This window comes from Trichomonascus vanleenenianus (assembly GCF_965637985.1).
Source record: "Trichomonascus vanleenenianus strain CLIB 3782 genome assembly, contig: TRVA0_040S, whole genome shotgun sequence".
Classification (NCBI taxonomy): Eukaryota; Fungi; Ascomycota; class Dipodascomycetes; order Dipodascales; family Trichomonascaceae; genus Blastobotrys; species Blastobotrys vanleenenianus.
The window spans coordinates 117,751-133,386 of NW_027481847.1; the positions used below are offsets into that span (position 1 = coordinate 117,751).

Sequence of the window (15,636 nt, forward strand, 5' to 3'; positions counted from 1 at the left end):
CCAACTCCCGCTGATTACCGAAAAGCCCTGCGGTTCCCCCTCACCGAAACCATCGCTAAAATCTCGGTGAGAGCAGTGGAATACATCTGTGAAGTAGGTAGGAGAGAGAAAAAATTGTCTTCTCCCTCTAACCCTCCCTTTTAGATTCTTCCCTAAGCAAACAAAAATGCTGATGAGAAACTCCATTGCCCGACGGCTGCCAGTCGCGGCTTTGTTGCGACGCAGATGGTACTCGAACCCTGCCTTCCCGCCAACATCGCCCAACATTGTCAACTACTCTGAGGCGCCTTTCCTGGCTTCGACCTCGCAGAAGGCTCTGTCGAGTCCTCTGCTACCCGAGGAGATCAAGACCGAGCACTCGACGACCTCGATGAACCTGTACCAGGCCATCAACGACGCATTGAGAATTGCTCTGGAGACCGACGAGAAGGCCGTCATGTTCGGTGAGGATGTCGCGTTTGGCGGCGTGTTCAGATGCTCCATGGGCTTGCAGGAGCAGTTTGGCGCCGAACGTGTGTTCAACACGCCGCTTTCCGAGCAGGGTCTTGTCGGGTTCGCCGTGGGATACGCCGCAATGCAGCAGACCGCCATTGCCGAGATCCAGTTCGCCGATTACGTGTTCCCAGCGTTCGATCAGATCGTCAATGAGGCCGCCAAGTACCGATACCGGTCTACGACCTTCAATGCCGGCGGCCTGACCATTAGAATGCCCTGCGGTGGTGTCGGCCACGGTGCGCTTTACCACTCTCAGTCTGGTGAGGCCTACTTCTCGCACTGTCCAGGTGTTAAGGTCGTGATTCCTAGATCTCCACTACAGGCCAAGGGTCTTCTGCTGAGCGCCATCCGTGACCCGAACCCGGTTCTGTTCATGGAGCCCAAGATTCTCTACCGGGCCAGTGTTGAGCATGTCCCGACTGGCGACTACACGCTTCCGCTTGGCCAGGCTGAGATCATCCGCCCCGGCTCCGACATTACCCTGGTGGGCTATGGCACCCAGCTCTACCTCATGCAGGCTGCCGCGGAGCTTGCCAAGCAGAAGCTCGGCGTTGAGTGCGAGATCATTGATCTCCAGACCATCGTTCCCTGGGATAGAAAGACGGTCATGGAGAGTGTCAACAAGACCGGCCGATGCCTTGTGGCCCACGAGGCCAACAAGACCAGTGGCATTGGTGCCGAGGTTGCGGCCGAGGTCCAGGAGAAGTGTTTCTTGCGGCTTGAGGCTCCAGTCCAGCGAGTCGCGGGCTGGGACACCCCGGTCTCCCTGGCGTTCGAGGCATTCCAGCTGCCTGATGTCACCCGAATCTTCCACGGGATTAAGAAGGCTATTGAATACTAATCTCTAATCAAGCTGTCCAATCATTCGAAAAAAAGCATTTACCGTATGAACTAAAGGAAGAAGCTACATCAGGACCGGCTATTCATGCATATATATACATATCCTTTGCTGCAATTTTTTTCACTGTAGAAACCAGCCAGCCAATAAAAAAATATCCAAAAACTTTAGAGCTTTGAAGAATTACTGTATTTTCCGGCAATGTGCTAACCAATCGTTGGTGTTTCAACGTTACTGCGTAGATGGACTACAGGGCCATGACAGCGCACTTCCCGGCTATCCGTCACCCATATGTACACTACAACTACTGCTGTACCTGTACGCTCCCCCACTATAGCGATTTCTAAGGGAGCACTCTCGGCAGTCGAAACCGTGACAATACGAGTCCAAGACTAACATGTCGTCATAGCCTCGTCTCACGGCATCTATAGTGGGCGCGCGGGACCCGCGATCTGCTACACTGTCTTACCATCGCATGCCGTGAGCCTCATGTACTCCGAGAAAAAACCTCCTGTCAGACGATTGAATGAAGCAGTCGAAAAAAGCCCAAAGAACACACTTTTTACTGCCTATGGATCTCCGGGTTCTTCAATAATTGAGCTTATCGAGCAAGGGGAAAGCACTTTTTTGGCGGCGCAAACTTCCTCGTGCGGCTCACCGGCGCCGCTGAACACCCTACATAAATCAGGAGGTGCCAGCTGCACCCTGTTTATTCCAGGTGGGTTCTGTCGATAAAGTAATCCATTCTTTGCAAATGGCCAAGGGATCGAAGTGGAAAACAGCTCTTGAGTTTATTATATGATTTATAGAATGTTTATTAATCTCTCCTTGAAGTTGTCATCAACTTTTCCAACCCTTGAAGGGCTTTTAAACCAGTCTTTCTCGCGGGTTGGACACAAAAGACACCGAAGAGACTAAAATCCTGCTTTATAATTCAATTAATAGATACCCATAAAAGTCGTAGGATAATTCTCGTTTAACTGTAGATACTTAGTTAACCTGTTGCGTCCCACTGGGACGCAGCCTGGGCTGGCCAGTGACGGACTAGCCCGGAAAAGGAAATAGACCAAGTGGCCCCAATGCTGAATATCTGGCCAGCGGTGGGTGCAGCTGAAGACGTCTATTGAAAAAGAAACCTCAGATATCCCTTGCTGCGGGTGTTGAATGTATTAACTGCAATCGCAAATCTTGTACAGATTAAAAACGCACTCTGCAATCGTTCAAACATTGACGCGGAAGCATCTCGTCGCATATCATGCCTTCGTCCTCAGCGACGCAGCTTTCTAGAAGCCTGCCCTATATAGATTTCCACCGGTACTAGGCGTAGCCTCCTCGGAGCCATGTTGGAAGGACCAGCCCCTCGAACGCCCCTGCTGGGCACCGCTGCGGAAACTCTTGACACTTTAGGAGGCAAATTCCTTGGCACAGTGGTCCAAGGGGCTCCAAGGGGGCTACCCCGGGGAAGTCGCCCGCTGAGGTAGTAATGTCGTTAAATTTAGTTAGGTGAAGTCGCGAAGTCGCGCCGCGCGCGTGTTCGAGGCACTGCAAACCCGCCAAATTCGAGAGATCCAGCGTACGCTAGAGTCAAGATGGCTACGAAGCGGAAATTGTCCCAGATATTGGATAGCATTTCAAGTGAGAATGGCAAAGAAGTTGACCGTACGATTGTTGTGAGTAAGCCACGCGCTTTCCTGACCAAACTGGCGTCGTTGAAGCGATCCAAGGAGGTCGAGAAGCTCAAAAACGTTAAGAGTTCCAGCGATCTGAGAAGCACCAAGTACGCGCCATGGTCGCGAGACGCATTTTTGGAGAGGCTGTCGACATATAGTTACCGAAACTGGACGGTTCCATCGAACCTGACCGAGATCTCGCCGGTCGAGTGCGTAAAGCACGGGTGGGTTGGCCTGCCTGTTGGCGGATCCGCCAAGGAAAACACTATCCAGTGCGTTAATTGTCTAAGGATAATCAACGTCAACGTTGGTGGAGACAGTTTGGGCGAGACTAGAGCTCAGGTGCAGCAACTCATGGCCCAGAAGTACCGCACACGGTTGGTGTCAGAACATGTAGAGAGCTGTCCGTGGAAAGCAAAAGGATCAGACGACAAGGTGTATATGTTTACGGTTACGGTTGGCCAGCGAGGAGCCTTGTTACAGCGGTACCAGGTGCTGCTTGAGGCGACCAGCAAAGAGTTCCTCGAGAATTGTAAATTAGACTACTCCCCTGATATTCTGCAGGAGCTTGCAGAAGTGAGAGTAGAAGGAGATCTGGTAGAAGCTTGGCAAGCCAAGGCCCTCGTTATTGCATTGCTTGGGTGGAAATTGGAATCAAAGCTCCCCGATGATTCGCTGGTTCTCAATTGCATCATGTGCTTCCGCAGGGCCATTTTGAAGCGAAATCAGGAACTCAATTTGGTGGATGAGCACATGAGCTACTGCCCGCTTATAAAATGTCAGGAAGACTGTGCCAAGCCAGCGTGGGTCCAGTTATTTGACTACCTAAGGAATACCAGCGTGAGACCAGACCTAGACGAACAGGAGGAATCCTCCTCCCTTGTTGTGCAGCCATCCATCGACGAGGACGATGCCGTTGACCAGAAACGAGCATCACGGCTTTCTAAACTGAAGGAAGTATATTTTAAGCGACAGAAGCGGTAACGCCGCATTTCTATGCGGCTCGTGGTGGCACGGCTGAAGCACTTTGGCTGGAATTTTTTCACGCGGCTGAGTATTTTTTTCAACGCGGCTGCCGTGAACCTTTTCCTTCTTCCTTTCTCTTTCTCCTCTTTCTTCTCTCTCTCTCTCTCTCTTCTTTCGCTTTCAGAAAATTGCAAACAAAATGTCCTACCAGGGTACTTTCATTGACCACGCTCTCCAATCTGAGGCCCTCAAGTTTGGCTCGTTCACCCTCAAGTCGGGTCGACAGTCGCCATACTTCTTCAATCTGGGTCTTTTCAACACTGGCGAGCATCTTTCCGGTCTTGCCACGGCCTACGCCGAGGTTATTATCAAGTCCGGTATCGAGTTTGACGTGTTGTTCGGCCCGGCCTACAAGGGTATTCCATTGGCAGCTTTGACCGTGGCCAAACTGGCCGAGATTGGCGGCGAGAAGTGGAAGAAGATTGAGTACGCATTTAACCGAAAGGTAAGCGATTTCTAAGCGAAAGAAGAGAATAACTGGAGAGAGATTAGCTAACACGTATGTAAACAGGAGAAGAAGGACCATGGCGAGGGAGGCAACATTGTTGGCTCTTCGCTGGCGGGAAAGCGAGTTGTCATCATTGACGACGTCATGACCGCTGGTACTGCCATCAACGAGGCGTTTGGCATCATTACTGAAGCCAAGGGCACTGTTCACGGTGTTGTCATTGCTCTTGATCGACAGGAGCGAACTGTTGACTCTGAGCTCTCTGCGGTTCAGGCCGTTTCCAAGCGATACAATGTCCCGGTTATCAGCATTGTTTCTTTGGATGCTATTATTAAGTATTTGAGCGAGACTCAGCGGCTCACTGAAGCGCAGCTGCAGAGCATCCAGGAGTATAAGGCGAAATACGCTCCTGCTGTTCCCTATTAGGTAATTACCGGTACGTCTCTTGTATTGTTATTAATTAGGCACATTTATTAATTATTTGAATTGCTACCATACCTGCAAATCACATTGCTTCCAGCTCCTGTGGCTCTGCTTCGCGAAAGAATTGTTAGCAGTTCACCTCAATTGACTTGGGGGCCAGCCCCCAAACCCCCGTAGCTCCGCTTCGCGGAGAACTTGTACAGCGAGGTACATTGAGTAGATATTCAAAGGCAAGTGTTCATGAACCTGATTTATTGGTTGACTAGTCATTAATCAGTCGTAAAAATAATAATATACACCAACGGGCCCTCCGCGAAGCGGAGCCACGGGAGGTCTGGAGGGCTGGCCCTCCAGCAACAAAACCTACTGGCGATAATTTAACGTGGAGCTCGGATCTTCATCTTCTTTGGTTTGACATCCGGCACGTTGAGCCCAGGGAACATCCGGTCCTGCATCTGCTTCAGCATCTGTTCATTCTGCTCGCCTCCGGTCATTGCTCTGCTGTTCAATGGCAGCACGGTGCTCAGGTTCCAGCCCTTGGGAACCGCCAGCGGAGATGCCTTCTCGGGCAGGTCCATACCCGGGGTTCTCTTCATCTGCGCAGCGACAGGGCCCTCGAACGGCTTCCGCTCGGTCGTGGGATGCTTTTTCATATACTCTCCAATGATTTTGTACAAATGTCGCTTGTTCTTGATCTGAATGGCCGGGGGGAGAGCGTTCCCGTCGTCTCTGATGAGCACTCGCACTCTTCCCGGGTTCGCCCAGTCCTTCGGGTGCGTCTTGTCGGCCTCGTATACGCAGTGGATACCAATTGCCTTGCATGCTTCAATGATGGTGTCTGCCAGGGGGTTCTCGACGGCCGTCTCTTTGGGCACCCGTCGGCCCTCGGAGTGGCTCTTGCTGGCGTCGAAATACACCGGATAGATGACCTGCCACGACTTGAACTGCTCCATGTCCTCTTTTCGGGAAATAAACGGGTGTCCGCCGACCTGCTGCTGTGGGATCTGCGGCATCGGCTTCTGGCTGCTGCTGCTTGCTTCGGCGGATTCAACTGGCACCAAGTTGGCTGCCCGCGAGTCGCTCGGGTTACTCTTGGCAAAAGGATTCCTGGGATCGAACTCCGCTGGATCGAAATCCATGTTATCGATATCCTCCAGGTCCTGGTCTGTGATCTCCTCTAATCGCGGCATGTTATGGGCTTGGCTCGTACAGTTTTTCGCTTTGCGTCCACGTATTTGGGGGGAGTGGATCCATTCATACGGTAAATTTCGGACCGGCGACCGCAATAACTCCGTTCCTGGATTTACGCCGATAACCAGATCTCGAAGATCTGGATCTGAAAGCGGACAAGGTCTGGAGAACCGCCAACAATTGACATTACAATACAATTTCACCTTGAAAAAAAAATCAGCCAGCCAAACGATAAGATAAGCTGGTTAATTTGTCGGGTTCAATAGCACAGGTCCATGCGAGGGTCCCGGGGTCCCATTGGGAGCTTTGTCCTCATCACGAATTTCCTCGACCGACCAGTTGAACCCCCAAAGTGCTTGGAGCATAGAAAAGAGTATGATCCCAGCCCTGTATTTAGACTCCGAGGCCATCAGTGGCATCACGGGATCGATCTCTATAGCATGCTGGATTATCGTGTTTACCCCACAGCTCTACGAGAACGTAAGTGTACCCTTTAAGGTCCCCTCCTGTCCACGCTAACTGTTGAATTAATAGTTCCAAAGACAGAGCGCTGAGGGCCTGTCGCTAACGTTTGTCAATTTATGGCTGGCCGGCGACATTTTCAATGTAATTGGCGCCATTCTGCAGGATGTCCTGCCCACTATGATCATTCTCGCAGTGTACTACACGCTGGCGGACATTGTGCTTCTTATCCAATGCCTGGTGTACAATAGCCGCATGAACACTCCAGAGGCGGTAGACCCCAAGCATTTGTCTCCGGCTACGCCGTTGCTAGACGAAGAAGTGCTGCAGCACCACCAGTATGGCGCTCTAGTGGTGCCCATTGGAGATGAAGAGAGCCAGGCGGTGGTGGTGGAGCCTCCACTACCGCGGTGGAAAGCGGCGCTGTACAACACGCTGGTTGTCACCTCTGTGGTCGCCTCGGGCGTCATTGGGTGGTATCTATCGTCGGGGAGCAAGTCCTCCGATGACGGCCCCGAGGAGCCGCAGACGATGAACTTCTGGGGCCAGGTGTTTGGCTGGCTGTGTGCCTTCTTCTACCTCGGGTCGAGAGTGCCGCAGCTGCTGCTCAATTTCAAGAGGAAGTCGTGCGAGGGCATCTCCTTTTTGTTCTTTTTGTTTGCATGTCTGGGCAACCTCAGCTACGTTGTGTCCATCCTGGCCAAGGATATGTCGCGCCAGTACCTTCTTATCAATGCATCATGGCTCGCCGGCTCGGTCGGCACGCTCTTCCTAGACTTTATCATCTTCTGCCAGTTCTGGATCTACCAGCCGGATTACGACGAAGACGATTCCTCCTCTTGTGACGATGATGATCAATGCGACTACGAATAACTTAATGACTGCCCCCTTGCTCTTTTCCCTCCTTATATATATTGTATACCGATTACTCCAGCCATTTACTATAGCCTAATGAACTCCAATCCATCCTATAAAGAGCTATAAAAGCATACTTGGGGGCCAGCCCCCAAACCCCCGTAGCTCCGCTTCGCGGAGAATACATGTTTCAAGCTGTTCACCGCGTGAGCTCGTTACAGCGTTACAAAACTTCGGTAGATCGGTAACATTGCTAGTTACGGCGTAACAAAACTTCCCAACGGGAACGGTTACATCGGTTGTTACAGTGACTATTACTGGTATCTTGTTTTCTCAAAGGGCAATTCTAAGCCCCATGCGTTACATATATAGCCCCTATAATCCTGTATATATACAGCATAGCTTATCAACTTGAAGTGGAGCGTATGATCTAATATAGTATCGCTGGTTTATGATGATGCGTAAATGCTAGTATGCTGATCGGACCCACTCCGTCTACACAACTGCATAGTGAAATGAGCTCCAGCGAAGTCGAGGAAGTTGAGCTAGAGCCTGTGGAGGCAGACGAAGTTGAACAACCCCCTCCACTCTCACGCGCAGAATGGAATAACCTACGAATGGACGCGAAGCAGGTGCTACGCTCGCTAGATCAAGAGCAGCACCTCGACCTCGCAAAACACCTCTACTCAGCGCACCTGCTGCACAGAAAACCCGAGAACCAAGGCAAGACGCGGTTCCCCACGGTGCGCTGGACGGCCTGGCCCATGTCGGCTACAGCTCCAAGTCGGCAGACTGTCGGGTCCTCGCAGTACCATCGAATGGTCATGGATCACCGCGCCCCGGTGCCTAAGGCTCAGATCACATACACTGATCCAGGCCGCCCAGCTCAGTATCCTCTCGCTGACCAGACAACTCCAGCGATATCTGCGGGCCTGTTCACCGATCCTGTTCGGGGCGGAAGAAAGGACCCGTTTGACGCGGATGACATCTATCCCGGCGACATTGAGGACGAGGGCGAAGAGGCGACAGAACAAGAGGCAACCGACGCCCGCGCCACGCTGCTGCGAGCAACCGACGACCTTATTTTTGAGCTCAATGCGTCGTTCCAGCGTACTGTGCACAATCGCATCCACAAGGCACACATCCACGGCGACCGCATTATACCAATTGTTGCCCCCGAACCGACTCTGCCGGTACAGTCTCGTGAGAGGGTGTTCGCCGTAATCAACCAGATCCTTGATGTCCAAGCGGAGAAAAAATGCCGGCGTCTAAAGGACTGGAAGGACGTGGTTGAAGACCATGCACTCTCCGGACACACCATATCGCGATGTCGGAGGCTCTTTTTGGAGCACGAAGATGTGGGTATTCGTAAAAAGAAGCAAAAGAAGAAACATAGGAACATGCGAGATCTGGATATTGACGAGTTACGGACTCTTAATTTGATGACCGACAAGAGTGGACTACTGGGCACTCCTACTCCAACGAGCACTGCTAGGCCTTCCGATGCAGATCTGCTTGCTGATATGACAATTTCCTTCCAGGATGATCTGCCGGAGCTAGAGAAGCAGCGCAAGATGATCAAAAAGGCCCAGGCGAGCTCGCAGCGTAGGTCGATGGCGCAGCTAAAGCTCAAATCAGTGCCGCCTCTCAAGCTCATTGACAGGCAAATATATAAAAAGGCACAGAAGAACCCAGCATGGACTAAGCAGTACGCAATCAGCCAGGACGCGTTTGTTGTCGACCCTCGTTCGGTCAGTCAGCAGCGTCGGTTAGCCGCAGAGCGTCTGCTCCTTTTCTCCAACTCTCTTTCAACCAATTCTACGCCTCCGTAACTCCAGATCCCTTCCTCTAGATTTCCCTCAGATGACTTCATTCATATGGAATCTACAAAGATGGGCGAACAAGTCCATAGTGCAATGATCAGACTGGCTCAAAAGATGGACGATCAGGTCTACAAGTGCAATATCTGGTCGGGCTATTATTGCTTAAAGTTCATGCTATACCCCCCGTCACTATTTTGGGTCATTTTGAAGTTGTCGAGACTCAAGCCAAAGTTTTGAAGAATGCCGTTTCCAAGATCCTTGAGCTTGCCAATGGCTTCGGACGTTTCTGCTTCCTGCTTGGCTTTTAGTTTCGGTGCTAGCTGTCGCATGTGCGACTCAATTTCGCGATTCAGCTTGGTGTCGTTATCGGCCGTGATCTCCTTTAGTTTAGTCAGATCCTCCATAGCAGTCTCCAAAGACGCCCAGGTGTCGAGTTTCTCGTTTGCATTACTCCTCCTTAGTAGAGGCTTGACGTATGTCCCATCAAGATCTATGGATTTAGTACAAGCTTCTATGGTCTGCTTATAGTCTTGCGTTCCCCAGTGGCACGCCGATATGTTGCTCCACAGTACAGCTTGAAGATTTATGTCCTCTTCATCACAGCACGTCAGAGCCTTTTGATACACCTCTATCGCTTGTTCAAACTGCTTCTCTTTGTACAGCTCATTTCCCTTGAGTTTCAGTTCTTCAGCACTCTCTTGTGTCATTACCGTTGACTATCTTTTAGTGGTGTGGGCTGTCGGAGGTTCACTTGGATCATCGAAATCAAAGGTGACACACCTTAGCTACACTGTGTGGTATACCAAGCTCTACTCGATAGTCCTACAAGAATGCAGAAAAATGAAAAAGAGTCTAGACAATGGATCTATTCACATCGTAATTTTACCAATTATATATATATAGAGATGATAAATAAGAATAATAAAAAAGGGTGAGAAGTTAGGAGATGATGGATTTGGAGGTGTCGATGAGCTCTGTGCCAAAGACCTGATCCCAGAACTTGGAGGTAACGCCAAAGCCTAGCTCGTAGTTCTTGTAGTGGTGATCTAGATGGTTTACCTTGATCTCCTTCATGAAAGCGGGCAGCCTGACGTGGTGCAGGAAGTAGTGAGTGCAGTCGTAGCAAATGTAGCCCATGAAGGCACCGGCAAAGATGCCCTTGGCGTAGTAGTATGGGAACAGGACATGAGCCAGCTTGTACAGAGGTGAGGCGAGGATAATTAGCAGTGTCGGTGGCATGACCAGACGCAGCCTGTCCATGGGCAAGTAGTGGTGGACGCCGTGAAGAAGGAAGTGCAGAGTGAACGCTATCTGGTTCTCGGGCAGATAGTCGTCAAGGTGGAACAGGAACCGATGCATAAGGTACTCAAGAAGAGACCAGATAAACAGACCCATGGCATAAGTGAGAACAAACACCAGGGGCGACAAACCCTCCAACGCGATGGACGCCGCATAAATGTCTACCGGAATCCAAATAATGGGCACAACGAACCATGGAGTTTTGGTAAGAGGCTCCAGGAAGTTGCCAAAGATGGGCGCTGACCCTTTGCCATAGTGTCGCGGCTTGTGTACCTGTTCGAGGTAGAATTTCTTGGTGAACTTGCCAAACAAGACCTGCCAAAGCAGCGCCTTGTTGAGGTCGAGGAACTGGTTCTTCTTGTAATCTAGCGAGAAGTCAGTCGTCACAGTGAGCTCTGTCTCGCTGTCCGGCTCCTCGGTTGCCTTAAAGAACTCCCGGTCTGGGTTGTCCCTGAGCAGCTTGGCCTCTTCCTCGTCGGTCGCGAGGGCGGCAATCAAGTAGTCCTCATCGAGCATCTCGTACGCCGACTCAGAGTGCTCGTGCGAAACCACGTCCTTCATGATATCCGACACGTCCCGGCCGGCGTACTCGACGATGAGATCACCGCCTCCGGGATGAGACTCCAAGAACTCTGTCACATCATATACTCTACGGTGGTCCAGAGTCACGTAGACCTTTTGGACCTTCTCCTGGGCCGCGGCGAGTTCAGACTTGGTGATAAGCGGTAGCGATCGAGAACTCATGGTATGGATGTGTATTGTATTGATGATGACTTGTGGGATCAAAACGTGTATCCTTTTTTTCCCCCTGAAAAATATTCACTCCGCCCCTCGGTTTCGCTGGGATTTGGAATATCGGATGTTCTTCGTGATTTTACTGAGAATTTAAGGAGGTCTGGCTATTTCGTATCTCCTTATTTTTTTTCTTCACAAAATGTCTCGAATTTTTGTCATCATCCTATCTCCGTTTCTGTGTAGTTACCTGTAGCGGTTTTATTTACGCACGCATAGTGAATCAAGGAACCAAGATGTGTAGTCTGGTTCCGCGGCCGTATAAAAGGATACACTAAGCTGCAACGCACATGTGCATGCTGAGCTGATGATTGGATCAATCTCCTCTGTAGACTCAGACCACTATCCATTACATTACTTGATACATTGCATTTAACAGCATGTCACTAAGCCGTATATTTGTAAGTGTTTAATTCCGGGTAGGTGAAGCCCTGGCTACCGGTACTGCAGTTGAGTGTGTGAAAGCCGTTAAAATCCGAAAAACAGCCTATACTGGTATAAAATATCAACTATGACTTCTATGCCCGAGATTATTATTATAATATCAACTAAGTACACATATTGAACTGAAAAAGATATTTCACAATATTGTGCGACTTGGTTAGCTTTCCTTTGATGGCTACATAGATCTTCTCATCTCATGCAATTGGTATGTAACGATCACAACATGGTGAAGTCCCTAGGTAGCCTTAAGCTGCATGGTGGATCGTTGCTTTCGGTTTTATCAATAAAGACCCATTAAAATTAAAGTACAGCGGATAGTCCTGTAGTCATGCCGGAAAGTGATTGATTATCCGGTGCGCGCTAAGAGCTAAGCATCTTGCAATTGTTATTGAGATGCAGATATTCGCCATAGACAACAGACGGTTTATTTCAAAGCCATTTTCACTTACCTTCTAAGATCTTGATTACTGCAAACAATTTGTTTAGGTATCAGTTTCTGGTTCTTCAAAACCAAGACGAAGTTACGTTACAGGTAACTTGAATTTGCTCATAATATTCAATTCTCTGCCCTGTGGAACTACACGGCTTAGGACAATTATACACCCTGCTGAATTTGATAAAATATATAGATTTTTATAACCTGTTACTCACATCCAAGGATCATTATAAAACATCCATGGCTACTCAGGTACGGTACCGGGTTGCAGTAGAATGATTTACGCCCCAAGCATTGTTCCGAGGCATTTTATCGTATTGCGAAAATACCACCAAAAAACTTTGATTCAGTCATAAGCAGTAGCGAAACTCGAAATAAATTGGCCAAAAAATAGTGACAAATCTGTTGTAACCTGTCGTTCTTCAGCCAAAGCTAGAACCGCGAGGACGGAGCGCGTCCCAACTCCTGCGGCGCCGGGAGCGGAAACGGACTTCATTTATTTTTGCCCACTGTGCTGTTTGGACACAGAAAGGGACCTGAGTACACCTACGTCCCCCTACAACCAGCGATGAGTGAGGGCGATGAGAGCCGCACCAACCACCAGCGGGACCTGGGCCAGATGTTCAGTATACTTCAAGCCCGCTACCATGTGATAGAAGACAGACTCAACTCGTACCATCGAGGCCTCGAGGAGCAGAAACGCAACACTGAGCGGCTGGAAAAGAAAGTCGACCAGGTCCTGCGCGAGGTGCAGAAGCAGTCCAGCCTCGGACAGGCTCAGCACAATCAGATCAAGACCATTGCAGACTATATCGCTACCGAGCTGAAGCCGGGAAATGGATTCCGCAGCGACCATGCGGTAGGCAGTAACAACAGTGTCATGGGAAATAGTCAAAATGGCGCTACTAGCGGCGGCAGCGCCAATGCAATTCCAGACAGTACAATGATGGCAATGCCGTCTCGGCGCCGAAATAGCGTTATTTCTTCGAGCACAGGCACCATGGCCCCGTCGCATGCATTAGTTCTGCCAGTTGGTACAGACGAGAACACTGATAGCACCCAACAGCCACAGCATACTACCTCGGCCGCTCAGACGACGCAATTGGTTCTAGCTAGCGGTGATTCAGAGATACGGAGGAGAATGAGCGCCTCGGGGAGTGCCAGTTCTTCAGCTATTCAGAATGGGCGAAAAAACAGTGCGGGAATGCCGATCCGCTGGGCTGGAGAAAATACTAACATAGTGGCAGACGACGACAAATGGAAGGACTATAGTTTTGACGGGTTTGAAATGGAACGACGTAACCGCACGGTGCATGATTTGTGGAATGAATGGTACTACGGCGTGAGGGGGAAGCCTCCGATTGCGCTCATGGACAAGCGATTCGGTCCGGCGTGGCGACGAGACTGTGCCAAATTTTACCAACGAAGGAAGCTACTGGTTGTTGAAATCCATCGCACAGCAGCGGCACTGAATATATCAGAAGCAGAAGCAGTGGACAGGGCAGAATGGTATAGAACTCATAAGAGCCCAATTGGCAACAAGGGTCCGCTGTCATTACACCAATTGTACATACTTATTACAAACGCTAGGAAGCAGAACAGGTTACTGTTTCTAGCTGAATAGCTTGATGCATATTACTAACAATATAATACATGTTTTGCATTTACTTAGGGACTACTGGTACATTGTTGTATTTTCCTGGGACATTTACATTTAAAAGGAATTGGCAATGGTTCTATGAATAGGAATCTATATTCTCAAAGTCTTTGGTTTAGGCCATGGTCAGGAGACTGTAATTCAACTAATTAATTCTTATACACAAAAACAAATTTACTCTCATATTTATTGCGTCCCGCAGTTGTACTGCATTTGCGTGGAGATTGGGCGCTCTCTGAGAGTCAGTTAACGGTTTTAATGGTTCTTTTAGGAGTTTCAAATCTTCATACTCTTCTGTCGTAAAGGGTTGACAATGGCTCGCTAGCGGGTCGACCTGCCGTTGGGCAACGGTTCTCTTTGAGGAGCTGTGTCATTGTTGCGAGCCCTTTTTGCGAAGCGGAGCCACTCGAAATTACCACCGGCATGCAATTGAAAGAATCCATCTCAAGGATCATTTTTCAGACAAAGTAGTTAAAAATTTTTAATTTCTGCTTGATAATTGGTGCCACTATTTAACTACAGTACTGATAAAAAAACTAACTGCCAATATAAAATATGCTTCATCTACAATGTGATTATAGTTGCATTGCTTACATTTCCAAACTGAGCGTAGTTGTTGATATAGATCTTAAAATCCTTTCTCGAATGTCGAATAAGCCGAATAACATGCACTCTTATCCACCAAGCTATTATCGATTCTTTTTGATCTTTGATCCATAGACGATTCATTTATATTATCGATTCAATCACAGGCCCTACTCTCTCAAACTCTTTACGCCCTGCAGCTGCAATTTTTGAGATTTCGATATGCAGCTCAGCGTATTTTTGCCTGTTGTCTCTGTCAATATTTAAAGATTTGATGATCTGACATGCGTATCCGTTGAGGGAAAGGTCTCCCTGACATAGCGTCAATTTCTTTTGGTCAGGATTCCCATAGAATGCCCTATTTCTCATTTACACGAGCACTCTGTATGATGTCATTAGACGGACAGGTGCGAAGGTTGTGGGGTATATCGACGACATTACGGTCTATGTCTCTGGGTCTAGCCGGAACAGCAACGCAAAGCGACTTAGTCGGATCCTCCAGGCGTGCCACGACTGGGCGGAGAAGAACTATACTGCTTTTGACTATGGGGACAAACTGGGATTCCTCCACGTTGACCGCAAACTCATGCCGTTCGTCCCAGGGCGGACGAAGAAGAAGAGGAGAGTAAAGGATAAACCGCTGGTGCTTCCCGACAATCACGGCCACAAGAAGCCCGAGGACACTATTAAGCTACTTGGGATTCATTTGGACAGACGGTTGACGTTCATACCGCATGTCCACGCAGTGGTTCAAAAGGTCAAGACGGCTACGAACATCTTTGGGCGCCTCGGCGGAGTCTACCGGGGTGTGACCGGAGAATCCATGGCACGATTGTACACAGCATGTGTAAGGTCGGTTGCAGAATATGGTTCGCCTATCTGGTATCATCGGCTGGCTAAGACCAACCAGGATATCCTGGAAAGGATGCAGAACAAAGGTCTCAGCAGGATTATTGGCGCGTACCGCGGTACGCCAGTGATAGCCCTACAGAATGAAGCAGGCATTCCACCCTTCGAATTACGGCAACACGAAGTGTGGAAATACGCAGCGCTACGACTAAAAGGAAAGCTAAACCCCGCGAACCCGCTGGGTGAACGCCTCCAGAAGCTTACGACAATCGGTGCAGGTTTGGGCAAGATGGTGGAATGGATGGAGATTACCATTGGTGAGGAGAAGTTCAGGTATTGGCGC

The 15,636-nt window shown here is 49.5% G+C and overlaps 8 protein-coding genes and 1 pseudogene across 9 annotated transcripts, besides 1 other annotated feature; 7 read left to right on the forward strand and 2 right to left on the reverse strand.

Moving 5' to 3' along the window:
* Positions 1 to 166: 166 nt before the first annotated feature.
* PDB1 (pyruvate dehydrogenase E1 component subunit beta, mitochondrial) lies at positions 167 to 1,336 on the forward strand (the record flags this gene model as incomplete). The annotated part of the gene is made up of 1 exon (XM_076686609.1): positions 167 to 1,336. The coding sequence occupies one exon, from the start codon at positions 167 to 169 to the stop codon at positions 1,334 to 1,336; it is 1,170 nt and encodes a 389-aa protein (XP_076539203.1).
* Positions 1,337 to 2,922: 1,586 nt separating this feature from the next.
* TRVA0_040S01266 (uncharacterized protein) lies at positions 2,923 to 3,987 on the forward strand (the record flags this gene model as incomplete). Its single annotated transcript, XM_076686610.1, has 1 exon — positions 2,923 to 3,987. One exon carries the CDS (start codon positions 2,923 to 2,925, stop codon positions 3,985 to 3,987), a length of 1,065 nt encoding a protein of 354 aa, XP_076539204.1.
* A 181-nt stretch (positions 3,988 to 4,168) lies between these two features.
* Positions 4,169 to 4,903, forward strand: URA5 (orotate phosphoribosyltransferase; the record flags this gene model as incomplete). Its single annotated transcript, XM_076686611.1, has 2 exons — positions 4,169 to 4,474; positions 4,541 to 4,903. The coding sequence occupies 2 exons, from the start codon at positions 4,169 to 4,171 to the stop codon at positions 4,901 to 4,903; spliced, it is 669 nt and encodes a 222-aa protein (XP_076539205.1).
* Positions 4,904 to 5,277: 374 nt separating this feature from the next.
* Positions 5,278 to 6,090, reverse strand: SEC65 (RNA-binding signal recognition particle subunit SEC65; the record flags this gene model as incomplete). The annotated part of the gene is made up of 1 exon (XM_076686612.1): positions 5,278 to 6,090. One exon carries the CDS (start codon positions 6,088 to 6,090, stop codon positions 5,278 to 5,280), a length of 813 nt encoding a protein of 270 aa, XP_076539206.1.
* Positions 6,091 to 6,466: 376 nt separating this feature from the next.
* Positions 6,467 to 7,426, forward strand: RTC2 (PQ-loop repeat-containing protein; the record flags this gene model as incomplete). The annotated part of the gene is made up of 2 exons (XM_076686613.1): positions 6,467 to 6,571; positions 6,626 to 7,426. The coding sequence occupies 2 exons, from the start codon at positions 6,467 to 6,469 to the stop codon at positions 7,424 to 7,426; spliced, it is 906 nt and encodes a 301-aa protein (XP_076539207.1).
* A 497-nt stretch (positions 7,427 to 7,923) lies between these two features.
* On the forward strand, positions 7,924 to 9,240 carry TRVA0_040S01354 (uncharacterized protein; the record flags this gene model as incomplete). Its single annotated transcript, XM_076686614.1, has 1 exon — positions 7,924 to 9,240. The coding sequence occupies one exon, from the start codon at positions 7,924 to 7,926 to the stop codon at positions 9,238 to 9,240; it is 1,317 nt and encodes a 438-aa protein (XP_076539208.1).
* Positions 9,241 to 10,170: 930 nt separating this feature from the next.
* SCS7 (fatty acid alpha-hydroxylase) lies at positions 10,171 to 11,274 on the reverse strand (the record flags this gene model as incomplete). Its single annotated transcript, XM_076686615.1, has 1 exon — positions 10,171 to 11,274. One exon carries the CDS (start codon positions 11,272 to 11,274, stop codon positions 10,171 to 10,173), a length of 1,104 nt encoding a protein of 367 aa, XP_076539209.1.
* Positions 11,275 to 12,770: 1,496 nt separating this feature from the next.
* Positions 12,771 to 13,826, forward strand: TRVA0_040S01398 (transcription activator GCR1-like domain-containing protein; the record flags this gene model as incomplete). Its single annotated transcript, XM_076686616.1, has 1 exon — positions 12,771 to 13,826. The coding sequence occupies one exon, from the start codon at positions 12,771 to 12,773 to the stop codon at positions 13,824 to 13,826; it is 1,056 nt and encodes a 351-aa protein (XP_076539210.1).
* Positions 13,827 to 14,796: 970 nt separating this feature from the next.
* Positions 14,797 to 15,636, forward strand: TRVA0_040S01420 (annotated as a pseudogene). The gene has a single exon. A coding segment is annotated over exon 1 (840 nt).
* Positions 14,797 to 15,636: a mobile genetic element.